This window comes from Aulonocara sp. 'chitande type north' Nkhata Bay, linkage group LG14 (assembly GCF_057382095.1).
Source record: "Aulonocara sp. 'chitande type north' Nkhata Bay isolate Kocher_YH1m ecotype deep benthic linkage group LG14, A_spYH_male_GT1.1, whole genome shotgun sequence".
Taxonomy (NCBI): Eukaryota; Metazoa; Chordata; class Actinopteri; order Cichliformes; family Cichlidae; genus Aulonocara; species Aulonocara sp. 'chitande type north' Nkhata Bay.
In genome coordinates this window covers 28000894-28015164 of record NC_141357.1, presented here as the reverse complement: position 1 = coordinate 28015164, position 14271 = coordinate 28000894, and the positions used below count along the sequence as shown (strand labels likewise).

Genomic DNA, 14271 nt, shown 5'->3' with positions numbered 1-14271 from the left:
CCCTCTACTTTAGCAGCATTAAAAGGCTCTCATCAACAGTGAAACACAAGGTATTAGTAGTCAAGATGAATGCCAAAAAGGGTAAAACCACTGGCAATATAACATCAGCACGTAGCTAGTGTGCTCCAGTGGGCTTTTTATGGTTATTACTGCCAAGGACTTCTTTTTACTCCTGTCACCACAGGCGTGTTCTCTCAAAGACTGAAATCAATATTTCTAAATGGGAATCAGAGAATCTGAACATCCTCAAAACCTGGGAATCACTCAATAATGTTTCCATCGGATGAACAATGAAAACAGGCCGCATTTCTACTTTTTCCAGTTTTATTTTTCCTTGCCAAAATTTACATGACAGGTTTCTGTCTAATTTTGTTGTACATCTCAGAGGCATAGCGAGGGCAGAGAGTATGAAAAGGTTACAGAAATCACTGAGTACTCTTGACAAGCGCCCTTTCTACCTTTAATTCTCCTCCCTGATGTGGAATTCAGAGCAAGAAAAACACACAAGCCTTGTTCCATGATGGACATGTACATGGCATGGTTACCTAATACAGGAAAACTGCCCTGTGATCATTCAGGAAATTATATGGCCCAGTGGTGATGCAGCCTGGTGGCACAAAAAAACCCATTCTATTATTTCCATTAAAAAGCTCCAGAGACATGGGCTTCTGACAGGGTTGGCGCAGCCTTTCATCATCCCAGGTGCCATTATTTCAGAAAAGCTCCATTTCATTTTGTGATTGATACCTTGCTGGCAGTCTCAGCAACCTTGGTCAGACTGTGGGTTTTTTGCAGCAGGCTCTCAAAAAGCCTGGTACTATTTATTCATTCAAAGATTTCTGGTTTTTTGACTCTGTTTCCCCTGTTTCCCTTTGTCTATCTCACACACAGGATCTGGAAACCGATCAACAATGGAGCGGCTGGTTCTTTGCATGTTGCTGTCTGCAGCCCTGGTGAAGGGATACAGCTGCCCCGGCCGCTGCATCTGCCAGCACCTCTCCCCTACTCTGACTCTGCTCTGTGCTAAAACCGGTCTGTTGTTCGTGCCCCCCACCATCGACCGCAAGACTGTCGAGCTGCGACTCACTGACAACTTTATCACCATCATCCGCAGGAAAGACTTTTACAACATGACTAGTTTAGTCCACCTCACTTTGTCCCGCAACACCATCAGTCAGATCACACCCCATGCCTTTCTCGGCCTGCGAGCCTTGCGGGCGCTCCACATGGATGGAAACCGTCTCAGTGCTATAAAAAGCGAACACTTTAAAGGCCTCGTCAACCTGCGGCACCTCATCCTCGGAAACAACCAGATCCACCAGGTGGCCCCCACCTCGTTCGATGAGTTTGTTTCCACAATAGAGGACTTGGATCTTTCCAATAACAACCTGCGCACCCTTCCCTGGGAAGCTATAGCCAAAATGACCAACATTAACACCCTCACACTGGACCACAACCTAATTGACCACATTGGAGCAGGGACCTTTACACTGCTCACTAAGCTAGTCCGCCTGGACATGACCTCTAACAGGCTGCAGAAGTTGCCGCCAGACAGCCTGTTCCAGCACGCCCAGGTCCTGTCTGATGCCAAGGATTCCAGCTCGTCTACTCTGACCGTGAGTTTTGGGGGAAACCCCCTACACTGTAACTGTGAGCTGCTGTGGCTGCGCAGGCTAACAAGAGAGGATGACTTGGAGACCTGTGCCTCCCCAGAGCACCTCATGGACAAATACTTCTGGTCTATTCAAGAGGAAGAGTTTATCTGTGAGCCACCGCTAATCACCAAACATCTTACCAGTAAGCCTTTTGTGATGGAAGGGCAAGGAGTGACTCTTAAATGCAAAGCTGTGGGTGATCCGGAACCAGATATTCACTGGCGGTCACCAGACGGCAAGCTGGTGCATAACAATTCCCGCACCGTCTTGTATGATAATGGCACCCTTGATATTCTCATCACCACTCTGAAGGACAGTGGGTCATTTAATTGTGTGGCATCCAATGCCGCAGGCATCGCTACAGCTGCTGTTGAGATCAACATGATCCCCTTACCCTTGTTTGTTAACAACACAGGCCACATGCGTGAGGACCCTGGACTCTCAGACATCACCACCTCCTCCAAATCTGGCAATGACACCAAGGGCTATGACAAGCAGGACAGAAGGGTGATGGTCACTGAACTGACCTCCTCCTCCGCTGTGATCCGCTGGCCATCTGAGCGCCATATCCCTGGCATCAGAATGTACCAGATTCAGTACAACAGCACGGCAGATGATACTTTGGTGTACAGGTAAGCTATGAAGCCAGGATGGATGAACGAGGGTAGATAGGGATATGAGGAAAGGTGAGACATCTGGATTGACCATCTGCTGAATGACACAGCTGTCCGTTATGGGAGATTGACATATCCCAAGGAAGCAAAATGATTAAGTGCGTCCAAAAACAAGCAACTCCTCTAGTGCAGTCAGGAGAGAGAGTTATACATAAATGAAAATTTTACTGTGCCAAAATTGTACAGTACGCTTAAGATATTTATATTTTCTGTAATTGCTTGTTACATTATGACAGAGCACTCAAGCAGCTGAACTGCTTATGAGTCCAGCACCCTAAAGGACTAAATAGTCTTTTCAGCATCATTAAAACATAATATGACAACAACAATAACACTGAGGCTAACTATTTCACTGCATGTAACTGTTTGTTTCATTAGCAAGTGTCTGCATTAATTGGTTGCAACACAGAGTGTGATTACATGTGGTTGTCTAATGATAGGCTTGGTTATAGCAGTGGAAGAAGGAGTCAGATCATTTACTTACTGTAAGTTAAAAGTAACAGTACAAGCACTACAAAAATATTTGTTTACAGATGAAAGTCCTCAGGGCTGCCCACAGTAACAGCATACATCTGAGGTGTCATGAGAGGATTAACATGCTTTTGCTCAAAACATTGTAAGCAGTTTGGGATTTTATGCTGTTTTTATGAGCCAAAAATGAGAGAAGTCAGCGGTTTATATATTATTCATATCATTATTGACCTCATAGCTGATGTGATAACATGGAATGGCATATTTAGATGTTATAGAAAGTTGAAATAGAGCTAGTCATACCCCCCTGCCTAAACTTTTAGATCCATAAGTCTGTAACAGTGTATCATATTTTAGATACTCATATTGTTTTGTATCTAAAGTGAAAAATAATTAGCTGGTAACTGTAAACAGAATGAAGTGGATTGTATGAAATATGAAAGTGATTTCAAACTTTATTGCATTTGCTTTTGTTGTGTCTTGGTTACACAAAGAACATTGTCAGCGCAGGCAAATTGTTAACAGTGAGTTACATTATAAAGTATAAGATAAATTGCAGCTGCTGCTACAATTTTGTCAGTGCCACAGCGCCTGCAACCCATCCATCACCCCAGAATCTACCTGTGGGTTTCAGGGGGATACTTATTTAACACTTCTCAGTTGTATATGTAAAAATTTTGTAGAGTTTGGAGTATTTCATTTCATTCATTTATTTGTTCATTTCCAGGCACAACAAATACCTATATTGAACATAAAATGCACAAAACAAAAATCAAAAATTGCCTGAAAAAGGAGTGGGACGAAGAAAACTTATTAAATCCCACCCCTATACTCACTCATCAACAAAAAAACAAAAAAACAAAACAAAACAATAAACTTCCCGCAGCTACGCCCATTATTGCATACAGTCCCATCAACAGCCCCGGGCGCATACAAGCATCTAAACTGCAGCTCGCAAGCAACAATTAGAGCCTTCATAACTGAATACAGAATATATAAATTATAAATTACATTACCACAGGTAACAGGCAGTAATAACTACAAGTAACAAACACACACATACACACATACATATACATACATATATATCTACACACACATGTACATATATGTACATACATACGCACAGTCTTTTTTTTTCTTTTTTTTTGAATCCATACCAGCAATGGTAAGAGAACAGACATTACAGAGCACACTAAAAAACCATCATTGAGTATACTGTGACCAGACCAACTGTTTGTAGAGAAATTTAAATCTATGAATATTTTTGCATTGTTTCAGTTGTAAACTCAGACTGTTCCAGATTTTCACACCACATACAGACACACAAAAGCCTTTACGGGTTGTTCGAGTTCTGGGTAATTTGAATTCTCCAAATCCTCTAACATTATAAACCTTTTCTCGAATTTCAAATCTAGTTTGTAAATTTGCCGGTAAAAGTTTAGTAAAAGCTTTATACAAAATTATGGATGTATTGTAATTAACCAGATCCTGGAATTTAAGTAACTTTGCCTGAAGAAAGAATTTGTGAGTATGATCTAGATAACCAGCCTTGTGAATTATACGCAGTGCTCGTTTCTGTACTGTGACTAATGGATTAGTTGTATTTTTATATGTGTTTCCCCACACTTCCACACAATATGTAAGATATGGAAGAACCAGGGTACAGTACAGAGTACGAAGTGCATCTTTATCAAGGAATTGTTTCACTTTGTTCAAAACTGCGAGGCTTCTGGAAATTTTGGTTTTTATGTGTCTGACGTGGGGTTTCCATGAAATTTTGTTATCAATTACGACTCCCAAAAATTTGTTTTCACTCACATTATCAATTGGTACACCTTCAATTATAATTGGTAATTCTATATTATATTTAAAATTACCAAAAAACATTGCTTTAGTTTTATTTATATTTAATGATAATTTATTTATGTCCATCCATTTTTTTATTAATTGTAGCTCCCTGTTTACAGTCATTACAAGATCAGTATAATCATCGCTACTGAAAAATATGTTGGTGTCATCTGCGAACAGTATGAGTTTAAGTACTTGAGAAACATCAAAAATATCATTTATGTATACATTGAAAAGTTTTGGTCCCAACACTGACCCTTGGGGAACACCACATGTAATACCAAGTTTCTCTGAATGGTAATGCCCTATGCTAACATATTGTTCCCGACCCGTTAGATAACTTTTTAACCAGTTACCAGCTTTCCCTCGAATACCATATCTTTCCAATTTATCCAATAAAATTGAGTGATTAATTGTGTCGAAGGCCTTTTTGAGATCAACAAAAATACCAACTGCATATTTATTTTTGTCCAGTGCATCAGTAATTTCTTCTACTGCCTCAATTATCGCCATTGAAGTGGTTCTTTGTGTTCTGAAACCATACTGACCAACATTTATTATTTGATGTTTTTCAAGGAATTTTTGTAATCTTGAATTAAAAAGTTTTTCTAGAATTTTTGAGAATTGAGGCAGTAGAGAAATAGGCCTATAATTGGTAAAACTGTGTTTGTCATTACTTTTATATAGTGGTATTACTTTCGCAATTTTCATTTTTTTTGGAAAACAACCGGACTGAAATGATAAATTACAGATATATGTTAAGGGACTAGCAATATTCAGAATAACCTGTTTAACTACAGACATATTTATGTCGTGATAATCCATTGAAGACTTACTTTTACATTCTAATGTGATATTTATTACTTCTTGCTCATTTGTAGCTGAGAGGAACAGTGAAAAGGGATTTGATTTTATTTTGCTGATATTTTCATTTTTATGACACGGGATGTCCGCTGCTAGTTCAGGGCCAACATTTATGAAGAATTTATTGAACCTATCGACAATATTACTCATGTTGTGATTTTCACCATTTGCATCAGTAAAATATTCAGGATATGATGTTCCAGAAGATCCTTGTTTAATTAAGTTGTTTAACACATCCCAAGTTCCTTTTATATTGTTTTTATTTTCATATAATCTTCTTCTATAATAAAGTTGTTTGCTCGTTCTTATAATATCAGTCAATTTATTTCTATATGCTTTATATCTTTGTTCCACTTCTTTTGTTTTTACTTTGATAAACTGTTTATACAGATTGTTTTTCTTTTTGCAAGCATTAATAATTCCTTTTGTGAGCCAAGGACTTTTTATCTTTTTTTTCTTTGTCATGTGTTCGTTTACAGGACAATGTTTATTGTACCACATAGTAAAAATATCTAGGAAATTGTCATAAGCCTTGTCCACATCTGACTCTTCATACACCGAACTCCAATCTTGTTGTGCTAAATCGAAATTGAAGGCATGAATTGCTTCTTCATTTATTGTTCGATGACAAGTGTTAGATATATGATACTGAAATGAAATGTAACTGCTAAAATCTTTTGCAGCTTGTTTGTAGCTGCTGGAACTAGAAGCTTAAGACTTACCTAGCTGAGCAACTTGGAATCGAAATCTTGTGTGTACATGTAGGTTATGCAGGATTACCCTTTGTAACTAACCATGTGGTGATGCCGTCAAAGCAGTTTTTTTTTGAAAATGTGAAAAATTCAGCTTTCTGCCAAGTTTCTATTTTGTAGCACAGCCAGTTTGTGAGATATTGTGGCCAATTATCATAAATAATGTCAGCAAGATGGCTTTGTGTACAGGGGAGTGATTGCAATGAATGAGTTTGTTTTGGTCTACTAGTTTGAGGTAATTTGAACCCATCCACAAAAAGAAAAATTATGCATAAACTCACAAATCCTCTCTGCCCCCTGTTTTATGAAGAGCTCATGTGAAAGACCAGGAAGAGTATGGAAAGTATGTCTAGCAACAATAGGCGTTTGCAAACAAGATTTTACTAATTACAGAAAAAGCATTCATGATATCTGAAATTGAACATATGGATAATGTTCATGGTCAACAGTTTGGAGTTGTCTGTGAAGGTTCTCAGTCGTCCAGGTCATTGTAGTCTAAGGAGCTCGGAAAGATCCCTTCCCAGACGCCTTATCGCCCACTCACACCCTGGGCCACATAACCTCAGTAGATCAAACCTTGGCTGATTGTGACCCACACCCATTTTCACACCTTGGCTTGTGTGATTAGGTAGAGGATCATAGATGTAGAGGATAGAGGGTCCATGACCCTCTTGGAGACACTCCCGTAGGGCTTAAAACCTGGGAACCTCCACCAATTGCTCTTACAACTGAAGAAGCTTCTCGGATGAGAGGTGAAACATCTTCAAGTAACCCTAGAGAAGTCCAGACACTTTTCTTTCCAAGCTCCTTACACTCAGTTTGGAGTTCTACCTATCTTTTTTGTAAGGAATCCCAGGACAGAACAGCACTTGAAGAAATCTACCTTATTATCTTCCAACAAAGTGTTTGAAATTTGAAGTAAACTATAAAAATAGTTGTTTGAGAATCACTGTTGCTTACAGATGGTCTTGATTGTATTTCAAGCATAAAGCACCAGTACATGGAGAAGTTTTCCACATTTCAGCATTGTAGCGTTAAGATTTCTTGGGCGATTCATCATTTTTTTAGAATTCTGATAAAATTCCCAAATACCACTAGTTTAAAAAATTAATATAAAAAAGTTACAGCAATTAAAACGTTTTGCATGGTTACACTGGATGAGCTTACTCTTTAGAATAATGGATAAAAATTACCATTTGCAAACACTGTTAAAGTGTGAGAATCTGAAGTTTCACGTGTTTATTATGCAAAACGTGACACAAATTAACTGAATATATTTTACTGAAAAGCATCCCAGGATTTATGTATTCACAGAGTAAGTTAATAATAGTGGTTGACTTTCTTTCTTTCTTTCTTTTTTTCTAGGTTTTATCAGATATAATGAGTTGCTCTCCTGTATAATTTTCTCATCCCGTTTTAGCATGGAGCTGAGTGTTGTTTTGTCTTTAGGTGGTACGTTATTACCTACAAATGATAACCATCAAAGTCTTCCCTTAGGGAAAAGGAACAAGCTTCTAATTATATTAACGCCAATGTTGACCTGAAGACAATGCCTTTCTCCTTCGTACTTAGAGTCGTGTAATCTTACAGTTGCCAACAAACTGTGACCTTAGGTATTCACACATCCAAACTGTCTTCACTTCATGCGTCACTTGTCCTCCAGCCTGCAGCTGTTGTGGCATATACTCGAGACAGTGAGCCTCTCCTGCCTTTTTTATCACCTTCGCTGTCACTTTGTTAGACACAAACCAAATCGAGCAACTTCTCACAGCCTTTTTACAATATAATACAACATATGCACTTAGAAGTCACCTGTATTGAAGTGTGATGTTTTTTATGTCTGTCTACCAGAGTGATATTTAAAGTTTGTGGTAATGGCACTGTTACCTTATTCTGATGCAGAACTGACACCTCTGTGTGATTTAATACACCTTGTGCAAATCAGTGCATGTGGGTGTTGTAATTCTTAAGATTACTCCTCCACATCTTCATCACTGCGCTGTTTCTTTTCTCCGCAGAATGATCCCATCCACCAGCAAGAACTTCTTAATCAATGATCTGGCTGCAGGACGGGAATACGACCTTTGTGTGCTGGCGGTTTACGATGACGGCATCACTTCGTTAACAGCTACCCGTGTGGTCGGCTGCGTACAGTTCCACACAGCCAGTGAGGTCAGCCAGTGCCGTTTCATGCACAGCCAGTTCCTGGGAGGCACTATGATCATCATTATTGGTGGTATAATTGTTGCTTCGGTGTTAGTGTTCATCATCATCCTGATGATTCGTTACAAGGCCTACAGCAGCCCGGAGGACAGCAAGACCAAGGTCAGCTGTAGCATGCACTCCCAGACCAATGGAAGCCAGCACCGGCTCCAGCGTTCTGCCTCCAAGCAACCTTCTGATGAAGGCCAGCATGAAGCCCTAGCACCCAAAGAGTGCATGGCACTGGTGCTGAGGGTGGATGGTGAGAAAAAGGAGGATTCAGCAGCCACAACTGCCATACTGGAGGTGGAGCTGCCTCCCATGACTGTAGACAAGATGAAGAGAAGAACCAGCCTGGATGGAGAGCGCTCTGGTCCCCCATCTGACGACACGCAGATGGACAATAGCCTGACAGGCTCCACCATGTCCCTGTGTCTCATAGGCCCCAATGCTGGCACCAAGGAGGCTCCCAGGCTCAAGGACAAGAAGAGTACCCTGGCCAACATGGGGTTGCTCCCTAATGAGCTAGCACGAACTAGGCACAGATTCTCGTTTGACGGCGGGGATTACTCCATTTTTCAGAGTCATAGTTACCCACGCAGAGCGAGGACGAGGTGGCACAAATCCACCAACCAGCTCAACATGGAGTCCTCGCCGCTCGCCAACAGGAGAGTTACATTCAGCAGCACTGAGTGGATGCTAGAGAGCACAGTCTGAGTAAAGTAGTGTAGCCAAAAGAAATGGCTCAGCCACATACAAACACACACATGTAAAAACACGAATATGTCTACATGCCATATGACACACTTTCCCAGCACACAGCAAGAGATAAACACAAGCACACATACTGAGACGAGCTTTCTGCGAGTTGCTGGAGAAGAACACGGTCTCGTTCATCCTGCCTCCCCGTCATGCTCCCACAGAAGTCTGTTGGCCATGTCCTTTCTTTATGCAGCAGTGCCTTATTCTAAAAAAAAAATGTACGAATGGAGGATGCTGCTCACTGTAGTCATAAACCGTCCTCTCTACCACTGCTTTCCAATACTGAGAACGGGAAGCATTGTGTTGGATTTTTAATTTTCTCCTTTTTCTGTGATATGCCAAGGGGTGTGGCGTTAGGATGTAACTGTTTAATTGTAAAAAAAAAAAAAAAAAAAGAAGAAAGAAAAAAGAAAAAAGAAAAAAAACTTCATCATAACTGTAAAGTGAACAGCCAGGTATCCTGTTATGTCAATCATGTTTTGGGTTCATAAAGTTAAAAAAAACAACAACAACAAAAAAAACTTTTGCACAGAAGACACGAGATACAAGGACAAGTATCACCACCAGTCTATACAATAATGATTATTAAAAGAGAGCGGAATTTTACAAAGGCTGATTTCTTATGTGTTTGCATAGAGAAGATGGACCTGGAAACCTGCCATGGATTCCTCTCTGACGGTCGGACTGTATGATATTAAAATCGGTATTGTTGCAGATGTGACTGTATATTAATGGGTACTGTATCTGGCTGGTCTGGATAAAAGACAAACAAAAAAGACATATATAAGTATATTAAAACATTGGTGTATGTGTACTAACTATGTAAGTAAGTAAGTCATATGTCACATGACTTTTTACAAAGCATTTGGGTGTTGGCTGCAAGTTTTTACATTAAAAACCTGTGTCATCACACCTCTCCCTATTTAGTATGTCAAGGTTTGGACCATCTACTCCCTCACGAAGGGTATTAAATTTTTTTGTGTGGGTTAACTGTATCAGTGGCGTTTCCTTCTTGTGCTGCAGCAGTAGGAGGGTGCGCGTGTGTGTGTGCGTGAGTATGCGTGCGTGAGTATGCGTGCGTGTGCGTGTCTGTCCACTGCAGGAAGGGACACACAAATTCAGAAGATAAATATTTGATTTCTCTGTGCTATTTATAAGGCTTCTGTGAAAGCTCCTCTATGACCACTGAGCAGAGTGGTAGTGGGACGAGGAGGGGACACGATAACTGGACGTGGTGCTGAATTCAAATGCAGCCAGCTGTTATTATCAAGGGTGTACGATCTGAGGTGTGCCACTAGGGGGAAACAAAGCTCTGCAAGGTTCCTAATTAATTGCATACTGCAGTGTGGATATATTAATAACCATTTGAACACGGCCTGTGTAGCATCCTGTTTTTAACTTATATATTAAACAGCAGGAGAGGAATTTACTTTCAAACATGTAAAACCAGTACTGTACGCATCACTTAATAAATCATTATAATGCAGTTGTGAGTTATCAGGACGCTTATAAGTGCTTGTTAATGTAATTATCAGCATCTATAGCTGGTGTGGAAACATAAAATCAGTAACACAAAATAAGACAGCAGTAGACTATAGTCATATTTAATGAAATGTGTTTAACAAATCCTCAAATTGAGTTATTAAAAATTCATTAAGTGTTTATACATATAAAAAAAATCACTCGGGCAGGTTTAAACTGCCGGTAAACATGTTCATTCATCAGCGGATTTTTCTATTACCCAAGTGCCATTGTGAAATATGTAATAATAATTAACTGTTACATTAAAAATTTAGATATGCCAAGAATTTATACAAACACCTGAAATGTCAAAACATCTGCTTACAACGGCAATATATTGTATTTTAAACCAGCTGTTTATGTAGCGCATACAAATGCATGATACAGCAGGCGAACTCAAGTGTTGCTAAAAGAAAAAAGATCGGACAACAGGAAAAGATATGATCAGAGCAGATGAGGGGTATTTGCTTGTTGAAATGGTAAACACCCTCTCCCTCTGATTACAGCTACTCAGAACAGGCTGAGATGAAACCGAGCTGCGTGGACAGCAGAGAGATAAAACATGGAGCAGAAAGATAAGTCGCACTGGGGGTTTTTCCAATCCTCCCGAGTCTCCTATTTGCATCCTCGGTGACGGAGAGGATTGAATCCGAGAACGAGGTCATCCCTTCATCCTTCCTCATCACACTTAACCAATTTACAGCGCAAACATTCACATTTTACATAGCTTCAAGAAGGGGGATTTAACTTTTGGGGTGTAAATGCTCAGCTGTCAGTTTGTCGTGCACAAACCTTTTGAGCTGAATCCATCTCCTTATTACAGTAACTACTGATGCTTAACTGTCTGGAGCTGCGAGGCCGGCCGGCTCTCTAAACAGGAGAAGTGTTTGTGTGTGTGCTCACATCTGTAACCACTATTCGACACAAAAATCTGCTTAGGTGGGAGGATGAGGCTGAGACATCACCCTGCCTTTAAAAAATTGGCCTGGACAGTCAAACTAGTGAACACCAGGGGGTGGGTTGTTTCTCATCAGCAGTTCTGAATAACTGCAAAAAAGACCAACACTTGATCCAGGTTTATTTTTATTTAATAGTTTCCCCATTCCGTTTTCAAACCATATAATATGTGTTTTAGAAAAGTCCAATCTTAGCATAGTTTAGTACATATTTATATATTTTTTAATTTACACTATTTCTGTTCAAGACCGCAGTCATGCTTTTGTGTTCTTATGTGAAACTCCACTTGTGGTTTTAACTAAATACTTATTTTCGCCCCTGTCCTTTTTCCGGTGCTATGCCTCCACTGTTTGTACATGTTCAGGGGATCGGGGCAATACAGATATCTCTGGACCGGAGTGGACTAACAGAATAGCTTTGTCCTATCTAGAATTACGCCACTCGCATGAATTAAAAGGTTTTCACAAGGGTTTTGATCATTTTCAAAACACTAAACCATCCAGAGGTCTGTAGTAACATGCAGCAGCACAAATTTGGCTTAAAAAATGTAGGGTTGACATTAATTTCTATAATTATTACAATGATAACAGCAAAAACAAGCTTTTTCCCCCCTTTCTAAAAACAGATTGTCTTAACTATTATGCAAAGGTTCGGTTGTAATAGACAGTCATTTTTGGATTCTGCCCTTTTGCCAAAATGCTTATAAACCGTGGCAACGTGTTTAAAAACCGCCGTCAAAACTGATTTGACTTGCTGAATTTCACTTGCTTTCTTCCATTTCCAAGATTCAGGCAGTTGCAGCCAAGCCGAACACAGCTCACTCTCTGCTGCTTAGAGAGAACACTTAGCCTATTGACAGACTCAGCGAAGTGCTTCAGGCTTTTCCAGTACACACACTTTCAAAACGGTTTACCAACACTTCCCTTGGCATCAGATTATCTATAAATACACAGATGGCACACGCTTACTCTTTCTTACCAGTCTGGACACAGACTGGTGTTGATATGGGTAGAACGGTGGTTTTCAGGAGTGATGTATGAAAGTGGTATCAGCTGTGTACGGCATTAGTGAGTCGTCCTTTTTTAATCTTTGCATTTTTCTTTTACATTCAGATGCCGTGTTAACGTTACAGAAACAATAAGACCACACAGGACAATCTGTGTTCAACAGTATCACAGACAAGACTTCTATAGCAGTCAAAAAGTAGCTCTACAAACACTAGACTTACTCACTTTGATCATGAGCAGCAGTATCTGAAAGTCTGTCTTTGGTATCATGAAAAACAACAGGACTGTGGCAAGGTCTTTGATCCATGTTACTCCATGGAGACCCTCCTGACAAACAACTCAACAAATCAAGAGAATCACAAGACCTCTTCAATGCTAAATTTTATATATATATATATATATATATATATATATATATATATATATATATATGTATATATATATATATACATATATATATATATGCCAGCTACTATTTCAAAGTATTGAAGTAAGAGTTATTAACAGAAGCCAGCTACTTTTACACTGCCATCTCATTATTTTTCTGTTTTGGGATTCAAACATGTTGCACACAGAGCAATGGTTGTACTTACCTTTATACTGCAGCCTGCTTAGATTCAACGTACGTGCATGCACGTGCCTTCAAGTTAAAGAATAATTTCCTAATTTATGGCTGTTGTTACAGATCCCATGGCAACAACCTCTATTGCTTTACCTGTAGCTCTTGTATAACGAAAATTTATTTTCATTTTTTAAAAACGGTAAATCGTTTTCTGAGAACAATTCATCGGTGGAGTTTTTGCTAATGTTACTGAAACCAGAGGAAGCAGTATATATGTTGGGGACTATTTTCAGCAGCGAATTGTTTATCTAATGAGTATTTATTACAGCAAAATGGTGCATGTGGGAATGATTCAGAATAAACGACGATGCCAGCGTTCAGTGCAATGAAAGGAGGTGTCTGCCAGTGACGGTGTGGCTCACTGATGTGTTTTTAATAGTATAAAAGTGGAGCTCTGTGACAGAGGAAAATAAAGTGCTATATGGAAATTGCTGGGGTGGGGAGGGAGGCCAACTTGATGCGTTTTTAAGTGTAAGGTTTATGTCCTTATTCTGGTCTTTACTTTCAGAAGAAGAAAAAAAAGAACAGGAACCACCCATGGCATTATAAATAATGTATCTGTTACAACTCATTTAAACCCTCGTGGATGCAAGACAATCAGTGTGTATGTTATTAAAACCCTGAGTTAGAACTGCTCTCCGGATGGCATATTTATGACCCCCTCACAATGTCATTCACACAGATACAGTTTTTGCTGTAACTAATAAGAAAAGAATGTGAACATTTCCAGAAAAGTTAGACAGGAAGACAAATACCCTCACGCTTTTCTGCCCAGATCTATAAACCTTTAGGCTTGTACTGTCAGAACCATGTCAGCTTTTAAGTGGATAGGCAGTACTTGTTAGTTTAAATGGATTAAAGGTTTTAGAGAAATCCGGGATGATCATTTCTTGTTCTTTTAAAAACAGATAATACACCATTTTAAACACTAAA

At 39.5% G+C, this 14271-nt stretch overlaps 1 protein-coding gene across 2 annotated transcripts in view; it reads left to right on the top strand.

Moving 5' to 3' along the window:
- The window catches only part of lrfn1 (leucine rich repeat and fibronectin type III domain containing 1), a 137897-nt gene extending 127671 nt beyond the window's left edge, over positions 1 to 10226 (top strand). For both annotated transcript variants that reach the window (XM_086261890.1, XM_086261889.1), the window contains 2 exons: positions 892 to 2287; positions 8286 to 10226. In XM_086261890.1, the coding sequence (XP_086118016.1) occupies positions 912 to 2287; positions 8286 to 9186 (2277 nt within the window). In that variant the 5' untranslated portion in view covers positions 892 to 911 and the 3' untranslated portion in view covers positions 9187 to 10226. The remainder of the gene's footprint in view (positions 1 to 891; positions 2288 to 8285) is intronic.
- The last annotated feature ends 4045 nt before the right edge of the window (positions 10227 to 14271 follow it).